The sequence below is a fragment of the Tenebrio molitor genome, chromosome 9, assembly GCF_963966145.1.
Source record: "Tenebrio molitor chromosome 9, icTenMoli1.1, whole genome shotgun sequence".
NCBI classification, from domain to species: domain Eukaryota; kingdom Metazoa; phylum Arthropoda; class Insecta; order Coleoptera; family Tenebrionidae; genus Tenebrio; species Tenebrio molitor.
In genome coordinates, this window is record NC_091054.1 from 8,431,817 (window position 1) to 8,453,971 (window position 22,155).

Consider the following 22,155-nt stretch of genomic DNA (forward strand, 5'->3'; position numbering starts at 1 on the left):
GATTTTTCGACGATTGATTATGCTAATCATGGTGGGAAAAGCGTTGAGTGGTTGCATTTACGTCAAAAATCATTCCTGAGAAACTATTGTCGTCCTTGCAGTGTCTCATTCGATTAAATAAAAGAATTAACTGCGACAAGGCAACAATTTGGTGACAAACAAAATCCCTAAATTAGTCTCATATTAGAGTTTAGTAATCAAGTATTCCAGTGGCGACTCGTTGCCAGGATATTTCACGAAAGAATTCCCTCTCAACTGTCTCATTTGGCTACAGTTTTATTAACATTTTAATTTTCGTTGCAATTTGATGCACTTCTAATTTGTGCGATGTTCGCTGCAACGGGCGAGTTTCACACAAACTGTTTCGGTGACTTCGAGAGTGTGACGATACGCTACTGGCGAGCCTCATGCATGTCAAGTACAATCGACAAGTCGCAGCGATAAGTGTCGGACATTTTATTGTCGTGTTATTCGGATACCTGACAGCTGTCACATCTCCGCGAGAGAAATCTCAGCCACTTGCCGACTCCCAATCGTAAGTGTGACATTTGTACGCGAATCAATAAATCCAGACGCACGTTCCTCCTCCAGTATCACCACAATTTTCGCCGCGAGACAACTGCGACTTAAAACTCTCAGACTGTCGATGCCTCACAACAAGAAAGAGTGGATCCGGAGGGAAGTGCAAGCGCTGATAGCGGCTTATCAGACGCACGAGTGCTTGTGGAACTGGCAGAGTCCCGAGTACCGGGACAAAACCAAAAGGAAAAAAGCTCTGGCGACTCTCAGTCAAATGTTCAACACCAACGAAACGGAGATCTGTCGAAAGTTGCACAACTTGCGGAACCAGTTCGGCAGCGAGTTGAAGAAGTCCAAGACGAAGAAGGTGTACGACGACGAGCCCTACGTGTCCAGATGGCCGTACTTCAAGCTTTTAAAGTTCATCCAGCCGAGTCTGGAGACCGGGGCTAGATACAGCATCACGGGGGGCGTGGTATGTACGGTCACGTGGTTTTGACGTTTACTGATTGTTACGCAGCATTCGAGCGAGATCACGTCGAACGTGGAGGACAACAGCGAGGACAATCCGGTCCTGGACACCATCAAGGTGGAGGAGAACTGTATGAACAACCATCTGGAGGACAGTCTCTGGATACACAAGGATGAGCACGGCGACCAACCGCACAAGAGGTCGGCGGCGGCCCTGGACAGGGTTCCCGACGAAATCGACACCTTCGCTTCGTTCGTCGCCAACGAAATCCGAAGTCTGACCTCGGAGACCCTCAGGAAGAAACTGAAGAGGAAGATACAGCGGTGCATCCTCGAGGTGGCCGAAGAGGAAGATTTGTAGTTTTAAGCTAGTTGTAGTAAATGTGCTGTCACAACCGTTCCATTAAAGTAAGTTATACAGTACTGGATTTGAATTTGGGGGATTTGGCGGGAGAAACATAACCTCAATCAGACAAAGTTCGATAGAAATTTGTAAATTTATTTACACAAGTCTATAATACAAAACAAATTACACCTTTATATACAGGCTGCGCAACGAAATATACATATGTACAGAACTGCAACCGTATTAATAAATTAAGAGATACACAAAACAAACGGGATACCCCAGACGATGTGCAAAACAAGAAATAAATAATATGTCAAACAGGACTAGGAATTAAAAAATTGTATACGCTAACGACGACGGAGATTTATAAATTCAGATACCCAGTTTACGCCCAGCCATTTCAAAGAAACCACATTTAATTTCACAGAAATTAAATTCGTTAATCTTCGAGAGTTCGCCGCGGAACTGACTGAATGTCGCGTGTTCGGCTCAAATCCTGATTAATTCAAACTAGAAATGAACGAAATCGAGTTTATTTATCCAGAAAGACAGTTAATTGTGATGCTGAGCTTTACGTTTTCTGTTGGCCAACATGTCGTAGAACGGGTTGTGGCTAATACTTTGTTTCAACCGTTGCATCCACTCGTTCTTCTCTTCCTCGTTGCTGGCCGACATCCTGTACACGGTGTGTTTGCCTTCGACCACTTTCCCCTCCGAGTCTGTCTTGCACGCTTTGATGAAGTCCGCACCGCCACACGCGTACAACTCGAAACAGTGCTGTTTTTGACGGTCCGTGCACTCTCTCACTGATATGTTCTCTAGCGGGATTATGCCCCGGGGCTCCTTGTCCGTCGTATATTCGAAGTAGTACAGACAGTTGTCGTTCAAGATGAACCACCGCCGCTTCCAGCTCTTGTACCGACCCCCTTGCTTCCACAGCCACCCCTCCTTGTCCGGGTTGAAGAACGTGTGCATCAGGTCGTTGCCGTCGTCCTCCGGGATCTTGAACGGCTCCGCTTTGATGCTGTCATACAAACCCTGCAACAACCACCCTTAACACCTCACACCTGCTTTCTCTCAAACGCTCAAAAAAAAATGTGATCAAGCGTTAACCCAGCAACTGTCAATTATGTTTTTGCAAAAAAATGTCTCCTTTCCATAACAGACCGACGAAAATTGTTCTCGTTTTCTCTCGCCACACGATTACTTTTACTTATTACAGAAATCTTTTTTGTCGAAATATTGCGTGGGCAGCAATTAATTCACAGATTTTTTTTAATCGCTCGACATCGGCGACACTCAAAATGTACGAAATCTAACCGCGTGATCGAATATATTTATTATTAAGAGCCACGAAACGAAAGTTGACTCTTTGATTACTTCGTACAGTTTCGAGTGAAGTTTACGATTCGTGCGGAGAACAATCGACGCGTAAACACTCACCACAAGTAATTCCCTCGGCAAATCCTGCCCTTGGTTGATCCCCCTGTTCATATTAATAAACTGTTCGATCGTGGGCTTATCTTTGACGCTGGGATTATGCAGGCTCGTGTTGAGCATAATGATGGCGAACGAGAGTACGTAACAAGTGTCCGAATTTTCGAAAATGTTGTTCTCCCCTTGACAGTCGCAGTATCGCTTGGCGAAGCACTCCATCATCCTGTCGATCTTCTGTGCTTCCCCGGGCAGTCGAAAACTCCACAGGAACTGCCTGAAATCGCAATCTTAAAACGGCACAACCCCACGGACGACCGCCTCACCTCAAAGCCTGGACTAGTATGAGGTCGGTGAAGTCGTGGAGATCGACGAACGCCTGAAGGACCTTCTCGTTGAAGTCGTTCTTCTCGCCGAGGTAGTCGCCGATCGCGGTCTTGTTCAGACCTTCGCCCTTGTGCAAAAATTGGGCGACGCTCTCCGGCGTGTTTTGCAACAGGCCCTTCTCGATCAGGTACTCGATGCCCTTCTTCGGATCCATGTTGAACTTCTTCCGGCCGATCGACATCATCTTTGTCTTGTTGCTGTTTTTGCCGTCCTCGCCGGAGTCCAAGGACTCCATCTCGGACACGACCTCCACCAGTTCATCTTTGAGGTGCTGCAAAAAATCCCAACCTGTCAAAAACGCTCGCTCAAATCTCGACCATTCTACATTTTTTAGCTTAGCTCGCCAATCAAGCGCTCTTCAACACTTCGTTGCCAACTGTGACACTCCAAATATCACCAGAACAACCCTTCGCCTAACTACAGTAGCGCCAACTGCGTTAAAAGCGCTCAAATTCTTAGGATTTGCCGCGCCCTCTATTCATTCTTTTGCACGTCAGTGGCGGATCAGAAAAAATTCAAACGCGACAAATGTCGCATCGTGATTACGCTGCGGCTAACCAACCGAACATGCAATTCCCCTGAAACGTATGTTTAGTTTTTCGAATGTAATTTTTTTTTAATCGAATTCACCACAAACTAATCGAACACGTAACGAAAACATGCAAACGTCCACGTTTAGAATGTGACCGACTCGCAAAAAACACAACAACCACGCCACGAGTGTACAGCATGTGTTGCGCAAATATCCAACAGACGACGTCTTTCAAAATGACAAATTGAATTTGACAGTGAGGTGGCGCTAGTAGTTGACGTTTCGAGGTTAAACCGTCAACGTTTTTTCTTCTTTCGGCATCGGTAAAATTCCCGGTGATATTAACTTTCGGGTTATTGCAGGTCAGTACTTTTCCAATTATCGTCTTATTATTTTTAATTGAACGACCTATGACCCCCGAAAAAAAAACCGAAAAGGTACAGAGAGGTCGGTGATGGCTCGTCACGATCGAAAATACATTTCTGCTTGACACTTCTCTCCACGACGACGCTAATAAGTTGGGACAGCCTGAATCAGTGTCTAATTGTCTAAAATGAACCTTGGAGCGTCCTTGCATTTCGAAATTAATAAGTATCACTTAGCAACATGTTGCTAGAATTGCTACTCGTACACAAGGTTTGTTTTTCTTGTCCATTTTATTTGTTACGACAATGCGTTTTGAATTGGGAGTGTTTTAGAAAAAATCAAGAGCGCTTCTGTCAACTTTGAGTAAGACCAACTAGATCAATTTGTTTGGTTTTTATTCTTCCTGTACAAGGTGATCAAAATGGCCTGTTTGAGTTGGTAAGACTGAATTTTATTTTCAAATGGTACAACTGAAGGTTGTTGACGGTTTGACATTGGCAGCTGCATCTTTGACAAGTAATATTTGACATTTCAAATTAAAGCTCTGGATATTTCGAGATTAATTTATTTGATCCTCAAAGCACGTTTAAGCTATTCGATTTTATTAATATGTACATACATAAATGAAATTCGAAAAATGTCAAAATCACATATACAGGGTGATGACTCAAAGTTGACGATTTTGGAAAAATACAAAGTACAAATAAATTCAAAAGATTTCGTCTATTTTGAGACAATGTGGCGAAACATTTGAAAAACTCCGTCTGCTGTAAACATTAATCGACATAAAACTGGAACGCAAGCATATTTACAAACGTCAAACATTCTTCTGGCAACTCTACAAACACAGTTAGTTAGTACAGTTTTTAATAATAATGGGAGCATAATGTATTTTTAATGGGGCGGAATGGTAAAAATAGTTGTCCCTGAAGCTAGCATTTTTGAAAAATGAGAAATATTTTCTCCACAGATTTTTGTTTTATATTTTGAAAAATCCGCCACTGACAGTTGACATTTGTTCGACGGATTTCGTGTTTAGTTCGGACTGGCAGCAAGCTCATCATCACAACAAAAACGAGTACAGTTCAACAAACCACAAGATTAGAAAACAACGCTCTACACAAAAATAAAAAAAATCTGTATTAAATAAGTGAAAACGGAACACTTGTTCTTACCCCTGAGGAACACGAGCAACAACAAGGGAACAAACCGTAAACGACGTACGAGGCACATATACGCACGCACGAACACATGAGAGGCCGGAAGAACTACAGAAGAGAAAACAACGCATAAATAAACAACCACACAGCGAATCCAACAACAGTAGTGAATGCCTCTTCACGGTTACGTTGCTGGCGATTGATTAAAACCGGAGACCTACAGTAAATGGATCACGTTACGTCATTTTTCGCACACACAAAAATCACGTAATTCAAACAAATCGACGAAAAAATCGAAGTTGCGATCAATGCAACCGCACAATTGCGTTCACGTAACGGCGGCTGGCGCAAAAACACAACGCACAAAAAACACGGGAAGTGAGAATTAAACTAAAAAACAAAAAGGGAAAAAAAAACGGCAACAATCGAACCGGCGATTTATCATCGAATTCATAACGCACGCCGGTCGCATTCCGCCAGAACTGATTTGATCGTTTTACGACGGGGGAAAAAAACTTGTTTGTGTATTAATTTATGCGGTTCGACGTTTTAATGAGCGTCGTCATTGGACGAACGGGACCAGCTGTCCGGGACGGGACATCGTGCAGGTTGGGAACGCGTGTCTGGACGGAGACGAATGAGGAAGTGAAAAAAACGGGAAACGTACAGGTGTGCACGTGTAACGTTACTTGAAAATGTGCGAGCGCAGGTGGCCGGGACCGAACGTCACACTGACGTCACGAACGGGAGTGTCAAGGGAGGGTGGTTTGGGGTTCGGAATCGGCGCGTCACCTGTCACCTTGGCGACGACGAGCGTGGTGGTGTACGAGAATGAGTAAAGAGGTTCGGGGGACGTGAAAGAGTGATTTGCGAAAAAAAAAATGTGGAGTGAGTGTCTATTGGGGTTTTTGCAACACAGTTTTTATCGAGAAACGAAGTTTTATTAATGTTTCTTGCATCGTTGTTGGCTGTGAAATTTGCCACCTATAATAGTGTAACTGTACTTAAAAAATGTTTGAGGTGATTATTTGTGGTTGCGTAATAATAGTGGTTTTTAAGATAATGTAATCTAAAGTAAAAAAATCCTCACAAATAATTAAATGACACTGATACACTCGTCATTGTTGAATACTCTAATTTTATAATAACATTATTATGTACCGGGTAGATAAGTTTTATCGTCAGTGCGAAAACATCCACTTCTAATCAATTTAAAATTTTCAAAAAATTCAGGAATGATTGTGTATCACTCTAGAACAGTCTGTAAAAATTTCAATTTTTTTTTAATAAAACAGGTAAAGATTTTGTTTTAATTCAATAACTGCTACATTAATTTACATCATTTTTCACTGAGAGTCCTTTCAAACATTCAGGAAAAATTTGGAGTCATTGAAATCATGAAAACATCAAATAAATGGAATTTGATATTAAAGCCTAAAATTTAGCAATGATTTATTATTAAATTGGGCGGTCAGTTCCACAAAAGAAGTTGACGTAGGTTATTTATGATACCCTTTAGGGACTTAAGAATTACTAGAAAAGTTGTCAACAGATGTTCCCAACAATGAGGGAATGAGATATTTATTTATGAAACTGCAGTTGTAAATCTTGGTCATTTTTCGCTCTTAATGTTAAAATTGGAATAATTCAAAAACGAATAATTTTCTTTTGATGCGAATTTCGTAATGCTGTTCTTTGAATTAATTGTGAATTATGAGCGTCTACGAAAAAAATTTTTTTTGTTCGACACTTGTCAGAATTTGAGAATTTTCTCCTGTGTGAACGGATTTTGATAAATTTGACAACTTGTCAAAACGAAACGTCAAGCTAATTTTAAAGATTTTCAGCGATTTGGAGCCTTTGGGGGGCTCGTAGAACAAAAAAAAACGTTGTATTCAACTCGTTCTTGTGTAATTTGGGTTTTTTTTGGCACTCGTGGACCTTTAAAACTCTCGTTTCACTCGAGTTTTAAACTGGCCCACTCATGCCAAAAAAACCCAAATTACACACGAACTCGTTAAATAAACTACTATTTTTTGCTCAAAATCGATTTTTTAAATTTTATGGCTCTGAATTAAGTGATAAGTGAAAATTCATTACACACATTTGAAGTCTTATATCAAGGGAATGTAACCCTAAAGTTTCTTAATTTTTACTAATTTTTTAATAGGGTTAATCGTGCTGACGATAAAACTCATCTCACCTGGTACATTAAATGTATCCCTGTTTTAGGGAATAAGCCATTTTTCTTTTTGCTAAAATAAGAAAGTGTTCATGTTGACGTGCAAACAAAATATTTATAACTTACTGCAGTAACTAATGTTGAAAAAGACTCTTTTGCTTTCTTCGCCAACTCAAAATATCCAATGAATCATTTGAAAAATAGTAAGTAACGAAAACACCAAAGTGACAAGTGTAAGGTAAGCTGTCAAATATCAAATTTTCAAATCTAGACTATTGTTAATTAATTTTTGTATAATTAAAACATTAATGAGTATTTTTTTACAATTCGTCGGCAAACGTTACAAATACACAGCAAATGGACATTATTATCACACGCATGTGTCACACAAGTGCTATAATAACGGCTCAGAATGTTTTAAAATCGACAGATAATCAAAATCAAAGTAGAAGTGGGCGCTGTTTGTCTTCAATATGATAGCAACGGCATAATAACTATGTAAACACTGATATTTACATTTTCGTTTTGTGAAAGTTTGCCAAGGGAGAACGAATTCTTTAGGCAAAGTTAGAAATGGCAGCGTCTCTGAAATTACTGAGTCAAATATCAATTATGTAGCTTGTTTAATTCTCTTTACATTTTTCCTTAATGTACCGTATAATGTGCCGTAAACATGTCATTACCTGCGTAAACAGAATATGTAATTAGATTTTGATCTTTGCGAAATTCTGCGAACAGAGAACCAGTCCTTTTGATGAAGATCTGCTTTCAGACATAGAAGAAGCAATGTCAATCGTTATTTCAGTTCTCATCAGGAGTCAAACATCAATTAGTTTTTTCCTTTATTTACGTTACCGCACGGCGGCTGGTAAAAAGAGTGGTCACGTGTCTGAAATATATGCGATAAGTGGGATATATCGCACGGTCATAGAGGAAATAATAAATGTAACGCAGTATTCGAGGATATGTGTTTGTAGTACTTTTTTTGTTTAATGCCTAATTGATTTTTATTTGTCACTGTTTCAAGAAATCTTTGCTACTTCAATAAAATATCGTCCTTACTTAAATTCTAGTTCACGATCTTTTTAGGACCGAGTTGGCTATGATTTTTTCTTTTCATGTTGGACTAACTGATTCAGTGATGCAACGGATGCATTCTGTCAGTGTCTGTTCGATATTTTCTTGCTACTGCATTGCCAGATTTATTATTTTAATATTCGTAAGTAAATGACTTATTAAGTGTGTACTTAAAAATAATTTTAGTTTCCATCAAAGGAAAAGTAAAAATTTCCAAAATAATTTCGTTACAACAAAAAATTTCCATCAAACGATGCTACTTCCAAATTAAAAAGGGCAGACCAGATTTAAGAGATTCGATAACAATTCAGAAAATATAACCTTAAACTGAAAACAACCTAACCTAACACAAAAAGTGGTTAATTTTCTTTAGGGAATTTAGTTGCCACCAAGGTGCTACCAACAAAATTACTACATGATCATAGCCAACTCGGTCCCAAAAAGATCGTGAACGCCTAATACATATGTATAGCTGACAACTTTTATGTTTCGTATTTTTTGAATATTTTAGCATCTATAAAGCACATTTTCTTTAACTGTACATTTATTATTTTACTGAGCGTGTCTTGTTTTACTGAATAAAAGTACTTGACGCTTAAATACAATACTGTGCATTTCATTTCTTGCCTTTTTTTCAATTTTTAATTCTCTTAACCCACAAAAAAATTGCATTCAAAGAAGTTCGTTCGTCACATGACAAGAAAATTCATATTCGGACGTGCTGTACAAATCAATTGTAGACGTCATCCGTGCAGAAATTTAATTACCCTCATAACTGTCAAAAACAAATCGCAGAAAACAAACTCGTCAGACATTATTACATTTTCGAACTGGCAAGAGAATTCTCTGCGCATTTCGGAATACGCTAAAACTCACAACACAAAAACACTCTTTCTGAAAATTAACCGACTCACTCTGTACACGAGAAATGACATTTGTGCCACGGCCCACTCGAAATTTCCACACCCGCCAGACGACCACAACACAATAAATCGTTGCAACGGTGCTAATTTCGTTGGGGACATGTCGAAAACGTGCATATAATTAGATAACAAAAAAAACAACGTAAAACTGTAATCCGGAGGTCGTTCACATTAAAAAAAAAATCTAACCGCATTAAAAACTTCCGTAAATTACATTAACCTATTCCCGGCGTCGACAGAACTCCCACCGGCGTTAATTTTATTCCGTTAAGTGGTTTTCGTAGTTTTGTTTGTGACCGTGTGTAATCGCATTTTACGGCTGTTCAAGTTGCATTTTTTCCAAAAAAACGGACGATTTTCACAAATAGTGTATTCATGGTTGCCTAACATCGACGCGAGCGCCCCCACGTCCCGAAAAAATATGTTATCTGGGGCCGGAGCGAACAAGACGGAGATGTTGTCGTCGCCGCCCCCACGTTCGGTGAGCGTTTCCAGGAGTTCGTCGCTTTCGATTCCCGCAAACAATTAGAGACATGCAGAAATGCGTCGCGACGTGAATATTAAACCGGCCGGCGTTCATGCATAATTCAAGGGGGCGACAACGTCAACAATCTCATCTCCGCCTCGAAGGGGGGTCGAGGGGCGCGGCGCGCAAAACCAACCCACCACAGTCCTGATGGTCGACAGGTCCCAGGCGCTCTTCGAGGTGGCCTCCGTCTTGTAGTTCCTCCCCTTCTTGGTCCTCTTCAGGGAGGAAAACCAGCTGGCGACATTGTGCGTGGTGCTAGTCACTGAACCTTTGCGTTCGCGTCCTAGAGTCGTGTACTGCATCCTCGCATGGCACGCGGCGCTCGCTCTTGGACGACGGTGGATTTCCGGCTTGGTTTTTGACACTACTTAACACTAGACGATTTCATCTTGACACTTAATTTTTTGTTTTGACAACTCGATCACAGCCTCGGGACTATCTGGAACGATCGCCGAATTCGAATTTCTGACGACTTTCTGCTTGCGTGTCGCGGAGGACAGGAAAAATGATCGTCGTCGTCGCCGAGACACGTTCCGCCAATGATATCCAATCTGAACCACTTGCGACCATTGTCGGCTAACTCGATCTAAATTCGGAACGACGTCAATTTCGAGTTACTTGTTGCACTCTCGACGACGTCCCCGTCGGCTGTTGGGTCAGGTTAGTGCGAACATTTAATTTGCATAAAATTTAAATTTGGAATTTACGGCGGCGCAACGAATTCCTCCGTCGCAATGGAAATGAGTAATGAACTGTTGTCGGCATGGAAATGGACGTCTCTTTATTTTTATGGCCGTTTTGTGTCGCCGGAGACGGCGCTCGCGTGCTCTTGGGGCGTTATGAGGCTCCGGGGAGACCTGTTGAGTTAATTCCCATCACCACGAAATCCATCGATCCTTATGCGCAAAAGTCCCACAACCCATCAGACCTCACGACCAAAATCCACACTCGTCATTTACTCACTTTCATTTATTTCAACTGCGGAAATGCAACTACTACAACTAATTAACACTTATTCCAGTTAATCTTACCGGAAGGAAAAATGTGACACTTCGTGAGAAGCGAAGAGTTTGTCGAGTGATGATGACGAAAAAGTGAAAAAAGAAAGAGCGAAAGAACTGAAAATGGAAGAGAAAAACTTCGTCGAGGTCTAGCACCTGGAAAAAAATCTCCTAATGCAACTCGATGCAGCAATCTAGACGGAACTGCGCTTACGCAAGCCTTTTATAATGTTCAAACCGTAAAAGTAGTGCAGTGTTTAATGGAGTGAGTCAAGGACGGAACCAATTAAATCGAAAAGACTTGACGAAAGAATCGATTTCCGCGACGAAATACCAACGGAAGATTTTTTTCAACAGTTCTGCGGTTTTCCCTTCTCGATCAAGGACCCAGACGGTCCCCGACTGGCACCGTCTCAAATCTTGCAAGGACGCGATTCTACATCCTTGACGTCCCCAGGCGAATTTGAAAAACTGGCGATCGGCCAATTCGTGATCGATCGACCGATTTACAACGCACCGAGTCATATCCTTTGCGGAAAAAATTACGCTTTTGAGTCTAAAGAGCGAAAATCCGTCGCGAGTTTGTGGAGCGCGACGCCATTCAGAATCGTCGTTGCAGTCGTTGTTCTTGATGGGAAGACGATGTGGACAGCATAAAGCTTGCGCCAACGCGTATAACAAAGCTTTCGTTCATACACCGAAGACACAACAGTTCCAGTTCTTGCGTTGTTGACTCGGAAAAATAAAAAACTCGACTCTTACGGTTGCACACAATGCGATACTCTTTAACGCAACCCAATTCGACGCACATTCGCCGATTTCGAAACGAACAATGTCAGCCTGAAAAACGTCCCATTATAATTAAAATATCCAACGGTGAAAATATTAATTTCCTTTCGCGCAAAGCACTCGACTCAATTCTGATTGATTTCATTTCGCTTTTGCTCGACTTTGATTAACTCAAATTAAAATATGTGATAGTTTAGAGCGGATGCGGAAACGGTACAATGACTCAACGACGAACTTTATCCGACAGATTTAAGTTCGCAGAAATGGCAAGAATTTGATCGCGACCTCAGACCCGTTCATTTCAAGTCGATTCTTCCAGTTTCAAATGATGAATAATTGATACCACAAGAGGACCGTCCCACTTGGACGTCGCGTGTCAGTGCTGTCAAACGCAAACATTTTGACAGAACTGTCAAGTTGACGTTTACGTCAAATGTGATTAAGGCAGTTTCACAGATTTTCGAACGCACACAACTACAATGTAAAAACGTAACGGAAAAATTCAATTTTCCACGCCGGAAAAATGAAACGTGCAAATTTTCCCGCTGGTGTCGTTTTCCATTAACAACTCCCGTCTGTAGCAGTGAGTACGGTAAAAAATTGGCAACTCCGCCAAAACTGTCATAATTTATTGCGCGTCAACTCTCGTTACGTCTACGTTACGGAATTACACAAACCGAGCTTTATTGCGCCCAAGCTTCCCGGCAAATATTCCACATGGAATTCCTCGACTTTCATCTTTCGCTTATTCACAACCCCGACGAGCCTTTAACCGTTGCGTATATCATCCCGTAAGTAGATTATTACTACCCCCGGTCGACCCCTAGGGCTCGTCGTGTACCGCTCGTCTCCGTTCAAAAGATGAACCCCGGAAGGAACCACCCCTTCGTATCTCCCGCCCTCGTTTATTTTATTTATTATCCCGCATTCGGATCGGCGCGCGTCGTAAACATCCCCGAAAAGGACAAATCTCCGCAAGTTTTCCCGCGACCGTCTGCTGACCTTTTCCCTCGATCGATCCTCCTTCGGTCTTATGGTGTCTATGGACGGCCCTGTTGCGGCTCTATTCCTGAACGATTATTTTTAGTTGGCATTAAATTAAGCGATCGCCTCACTGCACAGTCTGTTTATGCGTTTCACCGGTTATTTTAGCTTCACATTGTACTTATTGGTGGATGCATGGGGGTTATAAATTTGCCACGCGGACTATCGCACCGAACTTATGTCATCGCGGCTTTTGAAACGACGCCAGAATCGATGCGGAAGGACGAAAACGAGATGGAAAATCGCTTGTTACATATTCAAAAGTCTCAACGTAAATAAGGAATTATTGAAAATGTTTCTTACGTCGCAGGTGGCTGCGAAATTTGCCGCCACCTACAATGCACAGCGTAACCAGACTATCGTAAAGGTTAATCGATGTGATTGCTTGGTTGCCTAGAAACAAGGGGCTTTAAGACGACGATGTAATTAAAAACAAAAGAAACGTCATCAATAATTATAATTACCAATCACCCCTCAACAAATTTCGTCTGTTAAAGTGATTCAAATGTAATCGAGAAATGATTACAGCAAGAACAGCACAAAAACAAATGCATCGCTTCGAAAGAAAAAATGTTCACAGTCGTATTCCAGACACTTGATTACTCTTTTTCGTTCATATTCAAAAATGTTTTGCCACATTGTCTGATCAATACTGTGGGAGTAAAGAGTCATTTCTTTCTTCATTTCAACACTTAGTCCTATCACTGCCAACTGCGATGTAAAAAAAGTTTACAACAATCCTGCACGCGGCTGTTACCTGACAGTTGCGCAAGACCGCCACGCAGTGGCGCTCCGAGCGACCAAATTTGCACCGCCATCTGGATCGTTCTCGACAAAAATGAAAAAACAAATGATGTCACGTACAGATGCGAGACTGATCTTTGGAAAATGATTCATGAAGAGAAGGTCGAATAAAAATATTCAAAAATTTATTGCAGATTGTTGCAAAAATTTGTCGTGTAGAGATAGGAAGAAATAATTAGTTTTTAAGTACACGACAGCTTTCCTTTGTCAGTCTGACAGCTCAGTTTATTAACGGTTTGGTAAATTACAACGTCATAAATCGAGACGGCCGATTTGTTACCCCCGCAGCAGGCGACTTTAATAGTATGGGAGAGTGGACATCTGCGATTTCTGCTGGTAGTGATTAACTTAATGCTTCGAGTTGTTTTAAAAAGATAAGTTTTAGTAAAAAATGAATTAATTAAAAAACAACGAACAAAAATCAATCCAAAAACAAGAAATCATCCAACCAATCAACATTCTTATTTTTTGTTTTGCCTACACAATTGCGGCGTCAATTTCAAAAAATGATCATACGAATCCGTGATGAAACGCTCGACACTGCGGCGGAGAGGCTGCCTACTAAAAATGCCACCTTGACCCGCCGGATCGCCGGATTCGCATCCCATCGAAATCGTGTGGGGCAAGTGACCAGCGGGCGATTTCGAGGTCTTCCTACCCATTCGTGAGATGCCAAGAAAAACCCAACTGAACGACATAGGGGACCTCCATTAGTGCAGAATAATGAACATAATCGATTTGGGCGAGCGGAAGCGGTTTCTAATGAGAAATAAAGTCGCACCACATGTCTAGACTTAATAACAAACTAACGACGGTGGCTTCTACCTCCGATAACAATCTCTGTAAACACAGCGAAACGTACCCATCCACCATTTCCGTTGCCCTCAAGATCCTGTTACAACCTCAACTCCCGCCGCTGAATTTTTCCCACCCACAACAAAAAAAAACCTGGTGATTTCCCCCGATCGGTCGCGTATTTCCAGACACACGTACTCTTCAAACAATTCCTACCGCCGAAGGCAAGGCAGACCGGTCACGTTATTAATGTTATTATTGACACATCGATGTTTGTTCTCGCGTCCGTATCGAGTTTCTTCGCGTACCCTTCAACATCAATTAGGGCGATTAAACGTGGCGGCCGGAGGGTGCGATATTTGCCCAATCGATGCGACGGCCGTCCGGGGGTGAAAAAATATTATTTTTTTCCCGGTTCGAACTCAATTTTCGCCACGACAAAAACATTTCCGTGCGTGAACGACGCGATTGTTTTACGAAAGTCGTCCTAACAGGATTCGAGTGTTAGCCTCGTTCCTCTTCGTCGTCCTGGCGGACTTAATGCGGGCATTCAGGTGCGCTTGTCTGGCAACAATGCCGCAATAAAATTAAACGCGGATCTCGAGAATTGCGTCAGGAGGTGTAAATTCCTTTCTCATTGGGTAATTCCTTAATTAATAGTTAATTGCCTGGTGCATACGTTAACCGGGAATTTACAACAAACAAATCGATCCAGTCGTTTGCTGCATTTCTTTGTTCGAAAAAAATTGACTTCATGTCAATTTCTAAAAGTAGAGCACTTGAAAACGAAATGGTCCATATATTTAGACATTTGAATCTTTGCTGATTGCCAAGGTTGCCAATTTTTTTTAAGTAACTACAAAAATACTTGAACTGTCGCAACGACGGCTAATTGCGGCGATCCTTTGTGCATTTTGTGAATCCGGGGGGTGTAAATAATTCCCGCCAAAAAATTCGCAACATCTCCACCTGTTCCGCGACTCGTCCATGACCTCTCTTTGACACGGCAATTCCCAAGAAAAAAAAACAAATGAGTCACTTAATTGGTGAAACTAATTGGGAAGGAACTGAAGATGCGTCCGCCGCGACACTCGACACTCCATCGACACAAAAGCGAATTCTTTAAATTGATTAAGTAAATCCTATTGACTCGAGATTAACGTCATCGAACGCTCCTGTTTTCCTAGACAATGCCGTACGCAAATCGTTGACAGTCCTCGTGCATCCATCGAGACGAAATTAGTTCATTACTCATTCCAAATCATTGAATCACGTATGATAATTGGACGTGACATAATCCGTCCTCCGGAACCCGCAAGCAGAGTACACCACCTTGAAGGTGCGATCGGCACCTTGGATTACCTATTTCTATTTTTTTGCAAACTCACAGTATCACAACACTCCTTAAGGCACGATATTTCGATCGGGACACGCACGACACGCTCGCAGTAGCGGACACGCAAGAACGCACTCTTACCACCGCCGCTCCGAACCGAACTGAGCCTTGTTGCGCCGCCGTCGTCGAGAATCAAAAGCGCTCGCGAGTTTTCGCCGAGAGGAATGAAACGATCACACTTGAGAATCTAGTGGGACACGTGATCGGGGCTTGAGAAGAGCTCGAAAGGACGCAGGAGGTCCGAGGATCATCGTGAATGTCACTTTAATCACGGCGAATGACGTTCGCATCTGAACTTATCCTTCGAGTGGATTTTCTCGAGGTGTCGCAGGAAAAATGATCTAGTCGAGCACGTTAAATACCTGGAGTGGCAATAAAGTGTTCGGTGATAAATTCTTTATTGTTTAGTAGGAAAAGCTGAATGATCGGTGTTTCATTAAGTGAACGTTAGAAAAATAGGATAATCAGCGAAGTTTTACGTTTGGCATTGTCAAAATTGTAGAGTGTAAAGTGGACAGGCAAAAAATGACAAATACACAGTATTGTATTTTAATTTGCACAGTTATAATTATTTACGTAACAAGTGGGATATATATGTTATTATTGCATGAATGGGAAGTTTACGCAAAGAAGCTGTAGAGCGGGTTTGTGTAATCGTGAAGTGCGATTATAGTATATGTAGTAATTCACGTATCGTGTACATTTATCTACGACTGCTTGGAATATTGACGCACTTTAATAATTCAAAGTCAAAATAGAAATTGGAATTGATTGTTTTCGAAATCATAGTGACGCCCTCTCAATTGCGTAAGCAGTAAGATTAGATTTTGGTTTTTGTGACAGTTTACGTAGACAATGAAGTTTTTTTTTCAGTTCTTGTTACGGGTCAAATATCAATTAGCTTGTTTAATTTTTTTTTTCCTTCTTACCATGGTTGTTTGTAAAGTAAGTCATTACATGTGTGAAATGCGTGGGATAAATAATCGCACACTTGTAAAAAAAATAAATAAAGAGGGCAGTAGAGTCGAGTGTACCCACTTGTTATGTACTTTAGGTTAGGTATTTGATGTACTTTTTTATTGAATATGAATTCATTTTCATTTGTAACTGTTTCAAGAATTTGCTATGTACTTCACTCGTAAATCATACATATTTTCTACCTTCTGGTGCGATAGAAAAAAAATCGAGTATGCCATGACTATTAGGTATAGTTCAGTATATTTAAGCCCTCTAACCTCTAAGTGAGAAATTGGCGGTTGTCAAATACAGCAATATTTAAACCAGGGCTGCCAACTGCACCATATTAGTCATAACTTACTCGATTTATTTATCTTTTTCGATCGCTCGGTATAATCTGTTTTTTAATCAAAGAACCAGCACCTGTTCCGTTGTTAGCAAAAAATAGAATTTTACTAAATCTGGTGTTAGCGAATTTAATTTTGTCTGATTGGCTGCACTGCACCTGCCGCTTGTCATTGTCAAATATCATACGAGATACGCCAACTCGTGTATTCAAATTTGTATTTCAATTTCATTTAAAAATGTCACGGAAAGTACGAAATCTTCTCTGAATGAAACTCGCAGTAGCCCCCTGTTTTTAATTAATTCGACAAGAGGACACCCTAACTTCACAATGTACATAATCTTGTCAGTTATAAATTGCAGTTTTCTTTAATAAAAATAGATATCAAAGGGTTTTGTAATTTTTTTTATTTAAAGTTAAAATTATTTATTTTCTTACAGTTTCATACAAAATGCGCCTATTCTAGGTATCTACGATATCTTGGGTTGACCATCACCATTCCTTTGTATTTTTTTTTCGCTGTACCGAGCAATTGTAATTACAGATTTTACTACATGTTTATCATTTTTACTAAACGTTTATTTCCTTATGAAACACATTTTTTTATTGTGAACACGTTCCTGGTGTCATTTATAATTTTCAACCAACATCTAACTACACATTCTACTTAGCATTTATTATTTTCATTAAGCGTTTATCATTTTTACAAAACATTTATTTCCCATCAAACATTTATGATTTCTTTGTAATGCTTACTGAACATCTACTATTTTACTTAGCATAAATACAAATTTTTACTTTTCCGTGTATCTAATTATGTAGTTACTACATTTTGAGCTCTACCTCAATTTCGAACATTTTTCTTTCGAGCTTATGCCACAAGCAAATTCATCGGAAAGATGTAACGAGGATCCCGTTCCGTAAAAATGTCAAGATTTTACATGCACTGCTGAGAAAGTGGCAATAAAGCCAGACCCGAGCAGTTTCCACACCGGTGAGTTTTCAGGACGACAGTGGCGTACTAGACACACCCGATCCACCCCATCTGGACAATCATCACCGTGACATTTTAAACCACCAACAGGAGCCACTCAGATCGACTCGTACACTTGACTCGATCCCCGAACAACCCGAAATTTGATAGTCAAAGAATTTGAAAAGCAGATGGCCCTCGAAAGGCTCTCGAAACCATGACCCGCCCGCCTTTGCCTTGATTAATGGTTTCCTCCCGAATTGGAAGCCGTTAGCGGTGGCCATCGATAGCTTTATTTTTAGGAAAGCTCTCGAATTGGCTCCGATTTTTTCATGATCTCGAAGGCCGACCGGGCGCTCCATCAAACGAGAAATGTTGCCGAAATCTCGCTCTATTCCATTTCACAAACTAAAGTTTCTGTTTGTTTGCTTTGCATTAATGCCGTGTACCGTTTATTTGTGTACTTTTCATTTTATTTCATCTGAACCGAACACTACGATCCGACTCGAAGGACTGGAATGGTGCGGCTTCGTTTCCAAGACGATTTTCTACCTCTCATCTGTCATCTATGTACAATTGTTGACAGACTCCCAAACACTTGTTTGGATACAACATCGATAACCAATCCAATCATTTCTAAATTTAGTTCGTACGTGTTTGCTACAGTAATGTAACAAACAAACATTACTATATCGTTACGTTTGCGCCTTTTGCGGGCACGGTACTGCAAATTTGAACCCTAGGCTCAAAAATACGTTTATATTTAACCGCAGCATTCTCGCGGCGTCATCAACGCAAGACTCTTTTGGCCGCCATTCAAACTATTTCGCACTTTCCTGTCGTGAATCAACAAATCGTTCCGCTTCCTGTTTCTTACGATAACATTATTTTTTTCTTTGATTAGGAAGCGTCCGGTGTCGTTCGGAAAGTGATAACCGAAATCTGACAACAAATTCCCAGTACGACCCGACCCCACCAATTCACACTACTGGTGCTCGATTTCGCTCTTTTCTATGTCCGATGAGGCGAAACGCCCTTGCAAACGTTAAAACGTCAACTTTTACCACTTCCGTCACTGTCGAAATGCTCTTCTCGCACAGAAGCACTTAACAATTTTCGTGGGATCGCCCGTTTAAACTTTCACTTGTGTCTTGGAGCACGCGGGACAAAAGCGTCGACTGTTTTATTTCGTGCGGCGAATAAAAAATAATGGGGGATGAAAATGCGGACGCTTTGTTGTGTTTCATGATCTCTACGCTTTTTGACATCAAAGAAACGGATCCCGTTTCCACTTTTCTAATTCGATTGTGGGGATTATCCCGTTCCAACCCTTTTCAAAATTCGACGAATTGAGAGAGAAATTGAGTTAGAATTGAGGCACGGTTTGTTCGTCGATTCAGTTTTACATTAACCTTACGCACCGTTTACGTTTTTGTTGGCGTATTTTCATCCGAAGCGAACGCTACAATCCGGCTCGAAGGACCAAAATGTGACCGCAATTTGCACGCCCGACACTCCAAAAACGTTAAACTGCAAGTTTTTTGTTTCATATATACATTCTTACAATGTGTCATCGGATTATTGCGGTTTGGAGGTCTGATAAAATCAGACCATGTTGGAACAAAATTGTACAATGAAGAAAACAAACTGTTTATTGCTTGGAGATATTATTACCCCTGAAAAATAATATTTACAACGCATTTATTTAATTAATGTGAAAAATAGACACCACATATTTACAAATACACTCAATATTATCTGTACCGAGTATTAGAACGATGCAAAGAATACAGATTAGAAGGTCATCGATTTGTGATCCAACGAGATGATAAAAACAAAACTTTATGGAATTCTGCAAACAATTACAACTCTCCCAAAATCCATTAGCTCGACTTCCTAAACGCTCTCGCAACTTTCCTTCGCTTATCTAAACCCACTTTATTAAAACGTCTTGTGATAAAACCCGCGACGACTCTAATTCTTTCGTTAACTTTGAGACTACTGAAAATGTAATTTATCAAAATCTATGGCAAAGCCACCGACTTTAATTCTTTCACAATCAATCTAATAGACTGCTCACTTCCGCGCGTAAAACTTTATGGAAAGTACGTCACGTGGTGAGAATGAAAGAAACGCTCTCAATCAATTCTTGTTTCTTTTCATATGGAACGATTTATGTGTCGTTTAGTGCCGGTTGTGGTACAGGTGGCGCCACCAGAAAGTGGGTTTCCGAGTAACCAACTTGTCATTTGGGCCATGCCAGCTTCGAAACTCACAAATTTAAAACTGTGATAAATCTTTCGTTGCCGCACTTGGTGTAAATCAAACCTAACCTCTTATTAAATATTGAGCGACTCACGCTGTATATTCATGTTAAAAATCAAGACGGGAAGTGTTTCATCTCATTAAATTACGGTGATTCACTTTGTATATTTACTACTAGGTATATAAAATAAATAGGGCAGAGATTGAGAATGTAAACATTTAATAATTATTTTGTCAGAGTTTTTAATCTTTACAAACGCTGTTAATTTAGTGAGTCATGGCTGTTAAAAAATCCAGTCGTTAGCATCGGGAAAGCTGGAACGTTTTTATATTTTTTCCGTCTCCAGACAAGCCGGAAATGGAGCGGTAATGATAGACATCTGTTCCATTTTGACACGACTCGAACAATAATAAGACGTCGCTTGCGAAATCGCCTTTCAGGAGCTTCTGGTTCGTCGTACGAAAATCCAAAGAGTGAAAACTTTCCGGTCTAGTTGTTGCGTACTCGCGGCGATAACGAAGGAATGTGAAATATGTCGATAAAGCAAATTTAATTGTAAATTAGGAGTGAAATATGATTTGAACGAGGCACGTGCGAGCTTGAGTCGTCGGTGATATACGTCAAAATTCGTCAAAGACGGAAGTTTCTCCCTACCAGGAATCTGTCGCTATCTCTTCCACTGAATGAAGGATAAAAATAGGGATTCACTCAATTTGATTCGCTAAATTACAACCCAATGAGCACGGTTGAATAGCCGCGCTACCAAAGCCATTGTCCCCTGCAATTCTCCCGTCGATAATTTACACACCCACATGAATATTTTCGTTTAACGAGCGTAATCCATTGATCTAATAATAGGGGTTATGAGGGTAATTACTGTGGATGTCATCATAATGTCCATCCATTACTGGTTCAATTTCCTGCATGGAAAGACGGTAGGTGTAAACAAGAGCTCTGTAGATTGGGGGCGATTAAACTCTGACCCAAAAATCGGTATCGGGACAGAGATACGCGCGATTGTTCCACCGATATGTGAATATTTCTCACATACAAATTAGGTTATGGGATTTGGTGCTATTAAATCCCACGGAATTGTACGTTTCCGCAATAACAAACTGACGCCATTGAAACGCTGTTTATAAACAACTATAAAAATGAACCAAACACTTGTCGTAATTGCAATAACAAGCGCGAAAATAAACCTGCGAACGCCGTAATTTAATTAATTTGACGGAAATGATTTTTTAGGTTAGGACTGAATGTAAAATGAAGTTAGTGTGTTGCTAATTACCAACACAATGGCTAATTAGAGTTGTTTGAACCTTAATCCTCCAGATTCTGGGTCAGTGGAATTGAATCTACTTACTTGGATTTGTAAAAGGAGTTCAGTCTTTCGTCTTCTTATATCAATCAGGATTTTTTGTTGCTCAGGGGATAGGTCTGGAACAAGAGAAACACTGACACCCCAAAATAGAAATGCAAGGCGACGAAAAGAAGTTATTGCGGCAGTAATGATCAGACCACCCGATTCGTTTTATTGCTTCAAGTACATAATTGCTTTACAATTAAAATTTATTGCAAAAAAACTACCAAATACGGTACCTGATAAACTGAACGGTTCCTGAGTGTGCGCAATTGTTCCCATTGCAAATAGTTCACTGCCGAAGTTTTAACAACATAACCACATCAGGTAATAACACAATTAAACATATTTAATCATAAAAGTAAATATTATTCATTAACTGATAACAAACCGCCATCTTGAATCGTCATCCGTCAACGTTCAGCAATGCACAGTTGGTGCGCCTGCGCCGGCTTAAAAACTCCAACTGTAATTAAATCGCCGATTATTCCA

The 22,155-nt window shown here is 40.6% G+C and overlaps 2 protein-coding genes across 8 annotated transcripts; one reads left to right on the plus strand and one right to left on the minus strand.

Moving 5' to 3' along the window:
• The first annotated feature begins 108 nt into the window (after window positions 1-108).
• LOC138138133 (uncharacterized) lies at window positions 109-1,413 on the plus strand. Its single transcript, XM_069057895.1, has 3 exons — window positions 109-535; window positions 592-994; window positions 1,040-1,413. The coding sequence occupies exons 1-3, from the start codon at window positions 408-410 to the stop codon at window positions 1,349-1,351; spliced, it is 843 nt and encodes a 280-aa protein (XP_068913996.1). The 5' UTR covers window positions 109-407; the 3' UTR covers window positions 1,352-1,413.
• Window positions 1,414-1,468: 55 nt separating this feature from the next.
• On the minus strand, window positions 1,469-22,118 carry step (cytohesin steppke). Of its 7 annotated transcripts, XM_069057889.1 has the most exons (7): window positions 15,725-15,885; window positions 10,067-10,368; window positions 5,234-5,326; window positions 3,100-3,431; window positions 2,783-3,050; window positions 1,915-2,377; window positions 1,469-1,849 (listed from the first exon to the last, which is right to left on the minus strand). In XM_069057889.1, exons 2-7 carry the CDS (start codon window positions 10,229-10,231, stop codon window positions 1,845-1,847), a joined length of 1,326 nt encoding a protein of 441 aa, XP_068913990.1. In that variant the 5' UTR covers window positions 10,232-10,368; window positions 15,725-15,885; the 3' UTR covers window positions 1,469-1,844. The 7 variants fall into 7 exon arrangements, with proteins under 7 accessions (XP_068913990.1, XP_068913991.1, XP_068913989.1 ...); XM_069057890.1 differs by lacking the exons at window positions 10,067-10,368; window positions 15,725-15,885 and adding exons at window positions 21,667-21,740; window positions 21,903-22,118 and having other exon boundaries at window positions 1,469-2,377; XM_069057888.1 differs by having other exon boundaries at window positions 1,469-2,377; window positions 15,751-15,890.
• Window positions 22,119-22,155: the final 37 nt, after the last annotated feature.

Coding starts and splice junctions, on each gene's coding strand:
- LOC138138133 (XM_069057895.1), top strand. CDS start 408: ATGCATGTCAAGTACAATCGACAAGTCGCAGCGATAAGTGTCGGACAT. Junction 536..591: donor CCACTTGCCGACTCCCAATC/GTAAGTGTGACA, acceptor TTCCTCCTCCAG/TATCACCACAATTTTCGCCG. Junction 995..1,039: donor ACAGCATCACGGGGGGCGTG/GTATGTACGGTC, acceptor ATTGTTACGCAG/CATTCGAGCGAGATCACGTC.
- step (XM_069057888.1), bottom strand. CDS start 10,231: ATGCAGTACACGACTCTAGGACGCGAACGCAAAGGTTCAGTGACTAGC. Junction 5,327..10,066: donor TGTCGACCATCAGGACTGTG/GTGGGTTGGTTT, acceptor TCTCTTCTGTAG/TTCTTCCGGCCTCTCATGTG. Junction 3,432..5,233: donor GTTGCTCGTGTTCCTCAGGG/GTAAGAACAAGT, acceptor GATTTTTTGCAG/CACCTCAAAGATGAACTGGT.